This window comes from Lytechinus pictus, chromosome 3 (assembly GCF_037042905.1).
Source record: "Lytechinus pictus isolate F3 Inbred chromosome 3, Lp3.0, whole genome shotgun sequence".
Taxonomy (NCBI): domain Eukaryota; kingdom Metazoa; phylum Echinodermata; class Echinoidea; order Temnopleuroida; family Toxopneustidae; genus Lytechinus; species Lytechinus pictus.
Genome location: NC_087247.1, coordinates 73965594 through 73983217, shown reverse-complemented (window position 1 = coordinate 73983217; position 17624 = coordinate 73965594). Strand labels below are relative to the sequence as shown.

General features: G+C 35.6%; 1 protein-coding gene across 2 annotated transcripts in view; it reads right to left on the bottom strand.

Moving 5' to 3' along the window:
- Positions 1-2532: 2532 nt before the first annotated feature.
- LOC129256713 (IQ and ubiquitin-like domain-containing protein) overlaps positions 2533-17624 on the bottom strand; it is a 19575-nt gene continuing 4483 nt past the window's right edge. For both annotated transcript variants that reach the window (XM_054894876.2, XM_064097705.1), the window contains exons 3-12: positions 17295-17429; positions 16291-16458; positions 14668-14999; positions 13772-13982; positions 13182-13357; positions 12211-12381; positions 11413-11589; positions 10916-11164; positions 8145-8330; positions 2533-4576 (exon numbers count right to left, since the gene is read on the bottom strand). In XM_054894876.2, coding sequence (XP_054750851.2) covers positions 4409-4576; positions 8145-8330; positions 10916-11164; positions 11413-11589; positions 12211-12381; positions 13182-13357; positions 13772-13982; positions 14668-14999; positions 16291-16458; positions 17295-17429 — 1973 coding nt within the window. In that variant the 3' untranslated portion in view covers positions 2533-4408. The remainder of the gene's footprint in view (positions 4577-8144; positions 8331-10915; positions 11165-11412; positions 11590-12210; positions 12382-13181; positions 13358-13771; positions 13983-14667; positions 15000-16290; positions 16459-17294; positions 17430-17624) is intronic.

The following is a 17624-nucleotide window of genomic DNA, read 5'->3' as shown; positions in this document are numbered from 1 at the left end:
GTCACGGCATTGGGGGGGGGGGCACCAGCAAAAAATCGAGTCACTTGCCAGGTATACTGACCTAATAGAGACATTTTAAGGACATACAGTGCCATTAAACGGATATGTATCTCACTGATTAAATAATGCGAGCGCGAAGCGCGAGCTGAAATTTTTTTATATTCAGACCTAAAAAGGGACATTATAAGCATTTTTTTGTTATCATGATATGTACCTGTCTCGCTAAACAAACAATGGAACAAAGGAAATTCAGACCTGAAGAGGGACATTCTATGGCTTAGGAATTCATGAAGACCGTACGTATTTTACTAACCAAATGATGCGAGCGCGAAGCACGAGCTGATTTTTTTATATATATTTACCCCAAACATGGATATTTTAAGGACTATTTTTTTAGGAATCTATTAAGAGTATACAAGTAATATCTCACCATAGTCATCTAATGCGAGTGCCAAGTGCTTTCTGATTTTGTTAGAATTACATCTAAACACATGAAGCACTTTTTGTTGTCATAGTTATACGCATCTCACTAATCAAATACTGCGAGCGCGAAGCGCGAGCTGAAAATTTAGGAAATTCAGACCTGAAGGGGGGCATTCTAAGGCTTGTTTGTAGGAATTCACTAAGACCGTACGTATTTCACTAACTAAATAAATGATGCGAGCGCGAAGCGCGAGCTGAAAAATTTTTATATTCAGATCAGAAAAATTGACATTTTAAGGACTAATTTTAGGAATTCATGAAGAGGAGACATCTCACCAACTAATGCGAATGTAAGCACGGACAGGAAATGTTTTATATTAAGACCTTAAAATAGGGCAATCACTTTAAAGTAGTCATGAAAAAGAATCACCTGTCACTACATAAAACAATAATAACTCTAATTGCGAGGAAATATTGACGGTGTATATTGATTTGAAAACGGGAGGTTTTATTACAACAGGATTATATATCTCGTTAAACAGTCTATGCAAGAAGAAGAAGACAAGAAGACAATAGAACCGGCTCTGCTTTTTATATACCAGAACTGGATATTAAAAGATTCTATAGATTAAATTCTGTAAGTATGAGAGCCGAATTAACAGCAATGGTAATGGCACTTGATTGGCTAGGAGATAACAGAGGTATATGTCCGTGGTAATTTTTACAGATTCATTGTCGGCTCTTCAAGCACTCGAATACAAAATAATCTTATTGTTGATATCTTGTTTAAAATCAAAGTTTTACAATCATCAGATATTTATGTCAATTTTGAATGGATACCATATCCCATTGTGATACTCATGGGAACGAAGTGGCATACCTTTTAGCAAAAAAGGAGCATCAAACGAACATGTTGAATTACACATTCCATATATAAATGGGAAAACCACATGTCTTTGATTTCTAAAGAAATCTGGCAGGCTCAGTGGGTATCCTCATCTAAAGAAAGACATTTATTAAGCATCCAACCCAACGTGGCAGAAACAATTAGTTAACAAGGTCTCATTCGAAGACTTGGAAAATGTAAATTGAATTATTACCAGTGTAAATGTAATAAACATGAAAATGGTCTATATCCCATTGTCAGGTTCCTGAGACAATAGAACAATTTCAATTACAATGTAAGAAATATGAAAGAGCTAAAGAAGAACTATGCAAAGAAGCCTGAAATTAAACAAGCGAATATCAGATCTAGCAACATTATTGGGAAGAAATGCAGATTACAAAGTCATCCTGAATTATGTGAAAAAAAACCCAAAGAGATTCGAATAAGAATATTCCACTGATCTCTCTCCATCTCTCTCTTCCTTTTGTTCTGATGATTAATTAGTGATGTAATAATGCTTAGACTACTAAAATTGAGCTTCGACCTAGCTTCTTATATAAGTTTGCATAATATGAAGTACAAAAACGCACAGTTTAATGGTGGAGGTAACTAATCATAAATTATATTGCACCTCGCTATATGACAGGTCAGACCCCGGGTCAGACTAGTCTAACGCCGAGGACATAGAAGCGGGAATTCAATAAACAACTAACTCGGAAATGACCTGGCGCAGATAATCTACTAGATTGAAGAGCACCAACCAACCTAACGAGTCATGTATCTTGCTCTTTCAGCCACCCTCTCCCTCACAATATAATGTTCAATCTCTCTTGCTCTTTACATGTCCTTACCTCCACTCTCTCTTTTACATTCATGTCACAATCAAAATCATTCATGAAATTTGGCATGGATGGGGGGGGGGGAGGGGTGAGGGGGAGCATAAGGGGCATGTGCACATTTTTTGGACATTTTCTAATGCTTGGAAAAAAAATGAAGGAGTACATGTGACTGGTGAGAACATATCCCCACTCCACCCCCCCCTCCCTTGGGAAAATCCTGGATCTATACCCTGCATAAAATCTATCTTAGTACATATTTGTTTTACTTCACATGCCTTAAATTAGCTTTCTTCAAGTCCTAAATCAATCAGAGTGCCTTCATTACAAGTGCAGTTTGCATACAACTTTGTCGAGGACATAGAACACAAAAAATACACAAGAAAATATTGAGGAGTTTTCATTTAATAATTAAATATTTATATATAACAAACATACTGGTATATTACAATTCTTGTATATTAAATTTCTTCTATATACAAAATTCATTCTCACTGTGAATAGCATGAACCTCAAAGATTGGGAGAAAAAGCATGTGAAATTTGCTATTGTCTTCTGAAATATTGAAACTGAGAATGAAATCTGAATTGAGACGAATAAGTGAGTCCAAGCTGAACCCTATTTAGTACTAGTAGTATCACATTTCCCCCTAAGCCAAAACAATTTAATGGAACTGCAATGTTCATGTGCATCACATTGAAATAAAGTTAATGACTTGTGATAGTTTCAGAACTTGGTACTGCATTGTTTCACGATAACTATAAGACATGAAAGATTCATGACAAATCATAATCAGTGATTGATGTTGATGGATCAAGCAGTATCATAAACTATATATCTATTTATGCATGGTTAATTCACTGACAACTAGTAAAGAGTGTTCACACACATCATTAACATGTCTACCTTAAAAAAGCAATCCAAATATACACCTGTACATATTATCAATATTGTATAACAGAATAAATTATTTCATACAAACACACAAAATAGATTAATATGATATAGTACAGTGACCTCGCATGTGGACGGATATGGCATTAAAAATCTTTGGACCATTAGAACAAGACTAATTCGATAGCAATGATAAACAATAGATATTTCATTATACCTCTTTCCAACCCTAAATTTTTTTTTTCCAGTCTTGATTTTGGTGAATATCAACTTTAATCCTAGATTTTGGAAAGCAAAAATAAACTGATAAATGGCTCATAGATTCCTACAAGAATGTAAGACTGAAACACTGATGAAAAACTTGATTGAAAGCATCATAGAACCAACAAGCTAGCTTCCCAAGCAACTGGTCACATGGATAGCAGCTTGTTGGTCAACTTACTTTATACATACAGGTACTCTCTAAGGAAAAGTGCAGTTTGTGTTTGCTGGAATATACCCGTTTATTCAAATGTTACGCATACTTTTGAAGCATTGTACCACAATAAATATATTTCAAGTATTGTAGTTATTTACTACCAGCAAGTGAAATTAATACCTTGTTACTAAGTTTCCAATTAAGAAACATGCATGAATTTGAATCACTAAGCCAACATATTGCATAAGATCGATCAATAATGCAACATAGCTGTGGCTTACATATATGTCATATATGCAACGCAGGAACTACCAAATCACAAATCCTAGGCAGTTTCTATACTGTGTGACTGAATGAATAACTTGTCCCTAGTTTTGAGAATATTACCATGAAACTGCAATTAATTCAAAATTTATTCTTATTCTCAACATTAGATGATTAATTCACTAACTTGACAGATGATTAATACACCAATTGCTATTACACAGTAGTGATTTGTTGTGTTTGATTATACTACACATATGGTTAGAAGAGACTCCCTCATGTTATGTATTACTAGAAACTTTTTATACTCAACAAACTGACACTTAACCTTTCGGAAGTGTCATGTCATGCTTCAATGAAAAGATGGAAATATAAGTTACACTGTATAGAAAGGAGTAAGAAAACAGTTTTGTTCATCAGGGCAATGTTTTCAGTCAAAGAAGTACATGTAGTATTGGTTTGTTTATCTGAACCTTTCACTTGACTTTGATTGTGGATGTGGCCCATTTCATGCTCTGTTTAAGATTGGATATGCTACCATACTACTCGTAACATTTAATAGTGACAAGGCTTTGAGTGTAGTGTGTAAGGTCAAGAGTCCTTTAATAAGATTTGAAACAGCATTCTAATCAATGAACTAAGCCATCATTGGCAGGTCTAAGATCTCATTAGATATGGCATGCTAGACTATGCTTGAAGTGTTAGTGCAGGCCTATTGGATATGCTCTTTTCCTGATGACTTTTCTTGGCTGCCGTCTCATGCATAACTTGAGCCATACCAGGCAAACGGGAGAAGTAGTTACGAGCTCGAGTATGCTTGGTCTTGATCTTGTGGCAGAAAACTCGTCCATAAGCCTGATTAAAAAACAACAAAATGTAGAGAGATGAGAATTTTTTTTTTTTTACCACTGAATATCAATCTGATCTATACTTTTGAAATCATAATGTAAAGTCAGGCTTAAAAGTGTTCATCTTCATCTACCTTTCCATGAGTACAAAAAAAAAATGTTGACAACTTTGATTCACTGTAACTTAAAAACAATATATTAGATAGCCAAGACAGATAGCCAAGCATGCTTTGGTTCATAGCGCGTCATGTGATATGATCGAAATCAGTATACTTTCCCAGCCAGTCCACCTTTGATGAATATATTGATTAGCCGGTCCATGAATATATTTTTCTATGTGTATGGCGCTCTCTTGTGGATTAGATGTTACCAATTACACAGAAATGGCACATGAGGGACTGAAGTAGCGATCATTTACAATATCAACACTCGACCTGACCGCGGAATTTGAGTGAGTCCGACGACGGCGTAGGACTAGGAGCCTAATACGAGTTAGGTTTATCGTTAGATCTAACATAAGGCCTTCTTCAGTTACTAAAATGGAATCTAGATTTGTGTAGACAGGAATAACTGTCGTTTTTGAGGTTCTGGGGATTTCTTAAACAATTCTGGATATGTATTGGTGAGTGGAGCCAATGTAGTTTAGCAGATAGAGACTGAAGCTTAGGCTGAGCTCAGACTTAACGTTAGTTATAAAACTTTTAGTTTTGGATTTGGTCTAATGTAAAAGATTTGTGGTGATGTCTGATGAGCAATGAGGAATGAAATCAGCTTTTGGACGATAAAATTAGGTAAGTAGATCTAGATCTAGGCCTAACATTAGATCTATAGATGTAAGTTAATTTTTTCTAGGTCTAACTATTCAACATGTTAGATCTACATGTATCATCTAGATCTAGGCCTAGGCTAGAGTCTAAATTTATAAAAGTTAGAGAAATCTAATGTTAAATCCTGCTAACAACAACGTAAGTTGTCAAGGCTGCCCCCTCTCGGCACTATTGTCTATATTAGCAGCTGAATTTATGGCAAATAGAATAAGGCAAAATGATGGAATTAAAAGTATTGAATTTAAAGGATGCACTTCAGTCTTAAAACTTTTACAGTACGCCGATGACACTCTGTTCTTCGTTAAAGATAAACCGTCTTTACTTAATATATCAAGTGAATTAGATTTATTTGGAAACATTGCAGGTCCAAAATTAAATAAAGACAAGACTGTGTTTTTTTGGATTGGGGATACCAGTAAAAGATGGCATCTTTCTGACTTGGATCTAAGTTGGACAACAGAGCCTGTTCAATATTTAGGGTATTTTATATCCACGGACCTCTACTACTCAATCAAAATAAGTTGGGAAAACAAATTGTCGAAATTACAGAAACTCCTAGATAACTGGAGGAGCAGATGTTTAACTTTTTTCGGAAGAATTACCGTTGTAAAATCGCTTGCTTTGAGTCAGGTAATTCATCTTATGACAGTAGATGTGACTCCGCAAATATATATCAAGAAACTAAATAGATCAATCTTTAATTTCATTTGGGATTCTAAGGTTGAAAAAGTAAAAAGATGTACACTCTCACAAGACTATAGCCAAGGTGGGTTACGAATGATTGATATCACCAAACAAATACTCAGTTTTCGTTTAAGATGGCTTGGAAGACTGTTGGATGATAGTGAAGGTCCATGGAAAGATATTTCTCATTACTTTTATAATCGTATCGGTGGCTTAAATCTTTTGCTGCACTGTAATTATGACTATAATTTATTAGATTTTCGAAGTGTTCATATACCTGATTTTTATCTGGAAATCTTAAAAGCATGGAGTTATGTAAACAATAATACTACATGTGAAACTGGTTCTGTTAAAAACATGTATATTCACAAACAAGTAATATGGCATAATAAGAACATTGTTTGGAATAATAAGTCTTTGTTTTATGAAGATTGGTTCAATAGTGGGATTATTTATGTACAGGATCTTTTTGAGGAAGGACAGTTTGTTTCTATGGAAAAAATTCTAGCTCGCCTTACAACAAAGAAAGGCAAGCAGAATATGTTATTTGATTATGCAAAGTTAAAGAAAGCTATTCCAAAAGTGTGGTTAAAAGAGTTTTATACAAATATACAGACAGCGAATGATTTAAATTACTTTCTTGAAACTCATACTTTTTTCATTGGAGAAAGGCCCGTTGCAGTGAGTGACATAAGTAGTAAACGTTTTTATAATCTGATTTGTTTAACACCGAATTATACGAATAGATGTTGTATCTTTTGGGAAAATATACTGCAGACTGATATTTACTGGTTTTCTGTGTTTAAAAGAAACTTGACATGTATAGGTGAGCTTCGTGTACGAGAATTTAATTTTAAACTTTTATACAATTTATTACCCGTAAGAAGTAATCTTTTTAAATGGGGTCTTGCTGACGATAAATATTGTCCGCACTGTCACGTAAAAGAAGACTTAATACACGCTTTTATTGAATGTGATTTGAACAAACAGTTCTTTTCTTATGTTAAGAGTGTTGTTATGTATACTTTTAAAGTCGAAATTATGTGAATACTTTTTGTTAACTAAAAATCAATACCGATGTAAACACAGATATAACAATGACAGTCGCCTTTTGGTGTATACATAAAATGTTGCATAATAGAAATAGATATGGTATAGACAGAAGAGATTCAAGTTTGAAATGCCTTTTTGTAAGAGAAATGGAAAATAGAATAATTACAAACAAAGAATTGAAGAAGCCAGATAAGAGATTGCCGGAGAAAATGTTAAATGTATTTTGATGTTCAGTTTATTATGACATGTGTAATGAATTATGAATAAATCCCTCGTTTAGAGGTACAAAAAAAAAAAAAAAAAAAAACGTAAGTTAGTGCTAACGAAACATTAGTTAGATTTGGTCCTGGATATGGTTCGACAACAAAAAGATCAGGACCACTACCAACAGTACAGCCCCAACCTAGTCTGACATGGACTAACAGATCTAGATCTAGAGAGACTCTAGTCATGTTTTTATATCATCCTGGCTAAATTTGGATCAGAATCTGCACCTGATCATGGCTCAACATACATTCTCGCCATCTCGGTCTGCCTTGGGTCCTGGACCGGACTCTTACTTAAATGTAGGCCTAAACAAACTTGATTATTATTAGAGAAGGGTCATTCACTATACCTTACGTTAGACTAACGTTACTCATATCAGTTCCATCGGTTCCATCATAAACAAGTTTTCATCTACTGCATGCATTGTAGACCTAACTTTAGATCTATCTTCATCATTCAAGCCTATCTAATATAACATATATTGACTGATGGGGTGTGTAAGAAAACATTCTTTGGACCACCTAAAAGATTTCTATTTTCCCCCTTGTGATAATTTTTTCCCTCAGCGCTGCGCGCTTTGAGAAAATATAAATCTGGCGGTCCAAAGAATGTTTATATTACACACCACATCAGTCAATATCTGTATAATATTGAAATTGTAGATATATCCACAGAACCTAAATGGAAGGAAATCATTTCATCAGTAATTATAGACATTTTGTATGAAATTTATCAAAGAGTTACCTTATCAAGGTCATCAATCTGTGCATGGGCTTTAGCCTCATCCTTGGTGAGTAGGATACAATTCCAAGGAGACCATTCTTCATCCTTATCCCAACGAACCAGTACTAAATCATAGAGATCTTCCCAAGAACTAAGGGCACTCTGGGTACTCCAGATATCAACCACCAAATAGCGTAGGTCAGCTTCCTACATAACATAACAATGAAAATCACACATATAAAGATTAATCCACACAATATATTAACAAATTATGTTTCAAATACAAATATGACCATAGCTCCATTATTTACAGTGTATAAATTAGAATTGAATACTATATCAATATAAGCTGGGAAAGACTGATTGACACCACCTTCATTTTCCTTTTTCTTTTTTGGTATGCCTGTGATGCTTAGATACACACTCAGTGCATGTAATGCTTACTTCAGACTACTTGCTAGAATTCTGGGGTGGTATTCTGAAATTTGTCTTAACTTTTCTCTTAACTTTTCTTGTAAGTCAGCAAGATAACAGCGTGCTAATATTCTCTTAAATTGGTATTCTGAAAATTGTCTTATCTCTGTAAGGACGTCCCCTATTTTATCTCTGACACGCCCAATATTCTGTCATCAACCAATCATTAAGCTTGTTATATGCTTAGGTCAACCAATAGAAGCGTCTCTTCTGAAAAATAATGAAGCGCATTGTTGATGAGGCGTAATTTCCTTGCGCCTCCGACGCTTATGCTTGTGCGCTTCTGTGCTAAAAATACACGTGGCTCTTCTCAAATATTATTTTCTCTCCAAAGATTCATCGTCTCGAACACCAATTTTTAATTACTGAAAAGTCTACCAATCCGTCGTTATAATGTCTTTGGAATGTCTCCTTTTGTAAAACATGATGTTCTTGCGGGATGCAGCAAGAAATAATTTTTGCAGACGGACAAATATCGCATGCGACAATAAGTTACAATAGCCCCCCACCTCTTGTAAATTTCATTGTATTTTCGAAGGAAGTTAAGAGAACGCAAAGATAAGAGAATTTTCAGAATACCTTGTAACTCGATATTTTATCTTGCGCACAGACATAATGGCCCGAATTCACAAAGGTGGTTTTGAAAACCCACGGTTGAGTCCATGGTTTATACAGATTTCCTGTATAAATTACGCTTAATTTAGCGCGTATCGGACGCGTCTATAAAACATGTCCAATGCTGATGCGCGCATTTGTCACAGTGCGCCAAATCGACGCCTGTTACCATGGTTAGATACGCTATTTTATTCATGAGTCCACTGTTTGAAGAGTGGACTCATGAATAACAAGTGGAATGCCTCTGGCCGTCTCACCTGCATCACGCGATTCAATAGCAGCAGTGCTGATTTTAAAAACTACTATAACTCGCACAAGATGTTCAGTGATACTACTCTTATTTCCACGTTTTATGAACTAGACCAATACACTTATAGAGATATGATGGCAATTCAACAAATACCCCCAACGTGGCCAAAGTTCTTTGACCTTACATGACCTTTGACCTTGATCATGTGACCTGAAACTCGCACAGGATGTTCAGTGATACTTGATTACTATTATGTCCAAGTTTTATGAACTAGACCAACACACTTTCAAATTTATGGCTGTAATTCAACAAATACCCCAATTTGGCCAAAGTTCATTGACCCTAAATGACCTTTGACCTTGATCATGTGACCTGAAACTTGCACAGGATGTTCAGTAATACTTGATTACTATTATGTCTAAGTTTCATGAATCAGATCCATAAACTTTCAAAGTTATGATGGTAATTCAACAGATACCCCCAATTCGGCCAAAGTTCATTGACCCTAAATGACCTTTGACCTTGGTCATGTGACGTGAAACTCATGCAGGATGTTCAGTGATACTTGATTAACCTTATGTATAAGTTTCATGAACTAGGTCCATATATTTTCTAAGTTATGATGACATTTCAAAAACTTAACCTTAGGTTAAGATTTTGATGTTGATTCCCCCAACATGGTCTAAGTTCATTGACCCTAAATGACCTTTGACCTTGGTCATGTGACATGAAACTCAGGCAGGATGTTCAGTAATACTTGATTAACCTTATGGCCAAGTTTCATGAACTAGGTCCATATACTTTCTAAGTTATGCTGTCATTTCAAAAACTTAACCTCAGGTTAAGGTTTGGTGTTGACGCCGCCGCCGCCGGAAAAGCGGCGCCTATAGTCTCACTCTGCTATGCAGGTGAGACAAAAACAGTGGACTCATGAATAAAACAGCGTATCTAACCATGGTAACAGGCGTCGATTTGGCGCACTGTGACAAATGCGTGCATCAGCATTGGACATGTTTTATACACGTGTCCAATACGCGCTAAATTAAGCGTAATTTATACAAGAAATCAGCATAAACCATGGACTCAACAATGGGTTTTCAAAACCACCTTTGTGAATTCGGGCCTACGTGCGCCGATTATATATTTACGCATCATTATATCTCTGACATCATACGCACTCAGTGAAAGTTACAAGAAAAGTTAAGACAATTTTCGGAATACGGATTTTATTGTAACTCTTAATATACAAGAATATTTCTCTTAAGACAATTTTCAGAATACGGCCCCTGCTTGCTTGCTTTGCGGTCCAAAGAACACGTTGTTGAAGAGGAGATGCAGATTGCATTACCAATATTTGCCAATTTCCACTCCCTTTGATGCTGAGATATTAGAGCAGTTTTTATTAATTTTTACAGTAGTCACCAAATCACTGACTTGATAATCATAAACCCACCTGTAACAGAAAAGCAATTCTGGAGCCATCTCCCATAGCCTCTTCAGATTTGCGAAGACCCTTAAGCATGAAGCGGAAATGACTGTAGTCCTGTCTGGTCCTGGCATCATTATCCAGCTTGGTACAGCGTCTACATCGTCCAACATTTGAGGAGTTGGAAGCAAGCTGGAATTCCGTGGATGGTAGGTAGCTATTGCAGCTTGGGCAGAAATAGATGTTCTTACGCAGTGTGGACGGATCTTGGGGCACCTGGAAGAGAAAGGAAATCGGGAGATAATAATTTAGAGATTTTCATCAGGTTTCCTTTAGGACTGAAAGGGGTGGAATATCCCTTTGAGATGGGTCAAATTAACCAGAATCTATTAGGGTTATCAAAATATTAAAAATAATTGTACGTTGATAGGTGTGCTAGAATAACCTATATGATCTATGGGTTCTTATCATAAGTTGACTCTGAAAGCCTCTCAATTCAATGACTGTTTTGATGTTATGCATACCTTGAGTAATCTAGCTGCCTCTGCATTAAAGGTAGGTGTCTTGACATACTGCAGGAAGAGTGTAGCTATTCTCTTACGTAGTCCTTCAAGATTTGACTCTCTAACTCCTCTCATCAATAGATCAGCCTCACGATCAATCAACTGAATAATCTCCTGTGTCAGCTTACAATCATGCTCCTGCAAGTGTTGATATGTTTATGAAGACAAAAGTTGAGTTTCATTTTTTTTTTTGTGGATTTCAAACTACATTATATTGTTTACTCCAAAATAAAAAATATAGGGTGTTAAAATTCCAAAAACAATAGAAATATCAACTTTTATAAATTCCCTGTGGTTCACAACCAATTTCACCAAGTAAACAAGCATGGTAAGTACTAAACATAGTGCATTATCCTTCTTAACCAATGACCCCAAATACCAGTGACAGTTGCATCTAGGGACTATGAGTCTTGAAATTAAATCAAATTATTCTAAAAAGGATAATTAGTAAGTTCATGTATCACATATCACATATTTTTATAAGATTTGGCACTCCTGTGGCCAGTTTCATATAGAGTTACAACTATGGAAACTTTGCCATTATGGCAACTACCATGAAACCACAGCTCAGCAGCCAATCACCATCAAGTCCTTATGACACAAGCCCCTAGCACCCCCTAACTAGTGCAATGACTGCCTTATTGACATTCCCATATTTCACATCCAGGAAATATTTGCCTAACCTGGGATGAGTGCAGCAAATAAAGAATAATGCCTTATCTAATGATTTCAGTGTTTGGTGGGGGTGATTACACATACCTTGACTGTGTGTTTGAGAGTGAGTAAGACATCCAACCTTTCATCTTGGGTTAGATACTTCATATTGAGACTATTGTATATATCTTTGAGTTCCCTTGCTCTGATTGTATAAGCTGTATCCATTTCAGTGTACTTCCCATCAAATGCTTTCCATCTCCTAGGAGCAGCGGCCTGTTAATTATAAACAAAATCATTGATCAGTTAGTAGCCAAAAAACAAATGCTTCCTTTTCACATTTAATGCTGAAGTAGTAGATCATTTGGTATAAAAATTCTGTTTCTGAAGTGCAATACCAGTATACAGGGATAATTCATTCAGAATCAAATAATGTCACAAAGTACACAAGTGATTCAGGCTGAAATGTTGAAAACTATGTTCTGTATGTGTAATTACAGCATCACTTTTGCTTATTTGTATCAGATATGTAAATTAAAAAATACTAAAAAGTTCCATACCAGAACAAACATCACTTAACAAATTCATGCAGGATGCCTTGCTATGCCTTTACTATGTAATAATAACAGGCATTTATATAGCGCAATCTATCTAGAAATAATCTATTCCCAGGCGCAGTGTTTATTATCATTATTACCCCGGCTTTAGCTCCAGCTGCCTTTCAGCGCTCAGTGTAATCAATCAATCCTGCCAGGTACCCATTCACCTCACCTGGGTTGAGTGCAGCACAATGTGGATAAATTTCTTGCTGAAGGAAATTACGCCATGGATGGGATTTGAACCCACGACCCTCTGTTTCAAAGTCAGAAGACTAATCCACTGGGCCGCAATGCTCCACTGTATCACTTTTTGCAACCTGGTCCACTTAACACAAAGTCTGATCCTACACTTTATTTTTATGACTGATTGGAAACAATGATTAACACAATCAAACACAATTTAGACCTAAAATCACCTGCTCAGTTTTTTTGTTTGGGCCCTGGTTATTCAAAATAAAATATGGATAACTGCTGTACCTTATCAAGAAAGTTCTGGATAGATCTCTGTTTGTTCTCGCTGTCAGCTTCTAACTTGTGTCTCCCTATAGCTGCAATTAACTGGGTCTCTTGGTCCAACAAATGGCACAGGGCAGCTTTACGTTGTGCACCACCTGTTGTTTCATTAATCTGTGCCAGTTCTTCTTGCCTCCACTCTAAAACGTGATAAATAAAAAGAGTACTTAGGTCAACATTTAAAGAGAAAAACTTGACATCCAGCATTCATTTAGATTGTTATGATTTAACATCAAATAGCAAAGATCAACTAATCCATCTTCAAGTGAAATGACTGAAAAGTTGATCAAACAATCACTTGATTTTGAGATTTTTTTTAATATGTCGGATGAAAGTCAGATAACTAATAATGGAATAAGAGATATCAATTAATTGCCAAAAACAAATGATGTATGGTAAGATTTGAATACACTGAAACATGAAGTCATTAAAAGCTTACATAAAATCACTACTATACAGGTATGTAATCTCAAATAAGTATAAAGAAGTTATATGAAAATCATTGAACCTATTACGACATTTCAATATTTTGAGAAGTATTCTTGAAGACTCACTTTCTAAAGCATGGTAAAGCAGATCAAAGTCTTCTTTTGTACGTGGATTCATGCGTCTTTCAAATTCGCGCCTGATGCGTTCTTCCTTTTCCTTGATCTTGCGCATCTCCTCCCGGCGCTCCCACTCACGTCTTTTGACCATGTCTTCCTTAAGTCGAACAACAATATTTTTTGCTTGCCATCTACGGAAATATGACTGCAAGATGATGACCTGCATGGGAACAAATTATGACAAAACAGTTTAGCAGATTAAACATTTTCCAACAAGTATTTGATTAATTTCAGAAAATGTAAAAAAATATAATCCTTACATCCATACACACCTAGAAGGGAGAAAAAAAATACAATATGGTACATGAAACATTTGTACCTGAACATAGCAGCTCTTTTACACACTTATTGGAAAGATACATACATGTAAATTCATAATCTATTGCATTTTATGAAAATATGTAATAACAATAACATAGTTCTATTTTCGTTAAACAGCACGCAACACTACATGTATATAAAACCATGTCTTTGGATTCCAGCTTGCCTGCATACATTGTATGAACTTTCTCCAGTCCCTTGGGAGCATTCCAGAAATAACTTTCAAGCTTGTAACTACATTAAATTTGTCATTCCATAAGGTACCCATATTAAACACCTGGGTATAGAGTAGCAAAGATTAGATTGACATCTTGACAAAGGATGCTATTGCTTGTACTATTCACACAAACAACTCTCGGATTACAAGGAGATGCATATAGTCAGAACCATTACACCATGACGCTTAAAATATAGGTATTACTATACTTAATTTTCAATATTCTACTAAGCTTTTATATTCAGACTTTGTTATTCTATGTAACCAAACAATCAATGTCAATGGTAATGCAACTAACTACGTGTACCTTTTCCAATCGTTTGCTGTGGTATTCATCTGCAGTCTCATATCTCCCAGGTACAACCAGTTTGTCAGTCATATTAGCTACATAGCATCCAATTGTTGTCATCTGTGTGGAGGTATCCAGGGTGGTCTGCTGAAGTCTGTTTTTGGCTGATACTGTCTGAGTATCACGGCAGAACCTTGTGATACCATCATCTGTACGCACTCTGCCTTTCGTTTGTGCCGATGCATTGTGGAATTCTACTCCTGTGAGCCTATGACGGAATCCACCAAGGAAAGGTTTGCGTCTGGTGGTTCGTTCAATTTCTACTACTACATCGTCAACAGTTCCATCCTCTGTAGAAGAAAATATTAAAATATTTACTATGATAGACTTCAAAGTTAGTTTCCAATTAGCACATAAGGAACTAGAAACACCTGCATAATTTATGAATAAGATTATAACAATCATTTACTTAGTTAATTGGTTATCATCCAATAAAAAAATCAAATCTTAATTTCTACAACTCAGATAAATAGTTCTTTTTAGAGGAAAAGAAAAATCAGACAGTAGATAGGTGAAAGTTTGAACAATTTTAGAAACAAGTGGAACGCCTCTGGCAGTCTCGCCTGCATTACGCCATTAAATAGAGCAGCAGTCCTGACTTTGAAAACCAACTATTGAAAAGTTATTTACAAAAAAAAACCCACAATTCATATGATAATAATATACTATGTTCATTGACCCCAAATGACCTTTGACCATGGTCATGTGACTTGAATCTCAAGCAGGATGTTCAATGATACTTGATCACCCTTATGTCCAAGTTTCATGATCTGGGCCCATATACTTTCTAAGTTATGATGACATTTCAAAAACTTAACTTTCTGTTTTAATAAGATTTTGATGTTGATTCCCCCAACATGGTTTTAAGTACATTGACCCTAAATGACCTTTGACCTTGGTCATGAGACCTGAAACTCACAAAGGATATTCAGTGATATTTGATCACTATAATGTCCAAGTTTCATGAACCAGTATGAAACTTGGACCCCCGTCGGAAAAACGGCGCCTATAGTCTTGCTCTGCTATGTAGGCGAGACAAAAACAATAAGAAAGTTAGGAATGTTTAAAAGTTGTAAATACTGGTAATCACTATACTAATAGAATACTAATGGAGACTTCAAATTGATACATTGATGTCATAGACTTGATGTAAGGCAAGGACTACTCTTCCATTTACTCCAATACATAAAATGTCTAAATTTTCATTTTTCATAATTTTTTATTTCAAATTATATTATTCTTTCATGAGGACATAAAACAATATGCTACCTATGTTATATTTTGACTACTGCCCAAAGGGAATAGGTACGTAGAGAAACCCGGAATCTCTGGTCATTAAGTACATGGCCTGTGGGAAAGTTGTCCCTACCACTCGTCATAGTTTACTTACTCAGCTGCCAATTTGAAGTTTACATAGTCTTAGAGATCTTAATTTGGAAACGGCCATAACTTTCTTTTCGCTCATTATACCTATTTTTTTCCTCTCTCACAAAACAATTTATGATCAAGTTTGGATTCCCCTTTCAAGAATGAATATTATATAAGAAAATATGAAAAAGTTCTGAAAATAAAGGTACTAACCTCTTTCTATTCTTGTTGTAATGATGTCAGGCATGTTATATTCAGGTTTAGGCTTCGGAGCCCTCAATGGAACATTGACAGGATCTGAAGAGGATATCTCCAGCTGTACAGCTCCATTGGGTCCTACACCAATAGACGCTAAGGTCATATCTGAACCAACATCAGTACCTATTGAGAAAAAGACAGTTCAACAAGGTGCATTAAAAAATGATTTTATAAACAAATGCTTTCAATTAATATTAACATTCGGCATACTTTACGCCAGGGGGTGTTTTCATGAAAGTTGTCTTCACTGACTAAATTGTCAGCACTGACAATTTCAGTGACATCCTTGGTTTTGATTGGCTAAGAGGCACTAGCCTCTGACTGTTACTATGGTAACTGTCAGAGAAAGTCAACTTGTCAGTGCTGACAACTTTCATGAAACGGGCCCTAAATGTTATCATACCTTGGTCAGGTTAGAATCTAAAAGCAATTTATGGTTTCATTGAAACAACCACACAAGGATGAATTACTATAAAAACTTAACCTTTTATCTACAATAACACACATACTGTATTGTGCTCGCTGTTGATTTTCAAACACAATTACAAAACACAGAAATAAAGGTCCCCCATTCCCAGTTGTAAAAGTAAACGTCTTTCTGATCTCAATTCGGAGGGAAAGTTAAACAATGAAAAAGGTACGTTTTAGTAGACCTTCAGCATTCAGAATGCAGCAAGATGCGATCTGAAAACAATTGAATTTTCAACGTTATGCTCATGCTATGGAAACCTACACAAGCGCACGCCAGAGTTGACCTTTCTTGTGATGGGTCAAACTGTGCAGCAAACTTCCCTGATGAGAGCAGGAAATTCAAAGACGATTGGATACATATTCAGCTATACATTTTCGACCATGAACGGTGCACTGCTGATTGCGTTTGGGTCTGTGTTGTTGTTGATTATAATGTAAGATAAGCTTGATAACATTTCTCATTAAAATGAAATTGATATGATTCTTACCATCAAACATAAAGACAAGTTTGTCTGCTGGCATTCTCAGTTCACTAGCTAGATGTTCTTTCAACTCCTGCATAGTTTGTCCTAAAGCACATGCCATGGTTGTAACTTGTCCACTAGGCATCAGCACAAATTTCACTGTAATATAAGGAAAGCATAGAACAAACATATTTTTAAAATTTTTGAATTAAAAAAAATCTATTGTAAGGAAGGATTCAGTAGTGAGCTTTTCACCTTTTTATGAAGTACAATACAATATCTCTTTAATGAAACAAAAATAATGAGACAATGGAAAGAACAAAAAAAGTGTATTCAGTCCAAAGGAAGATCAGG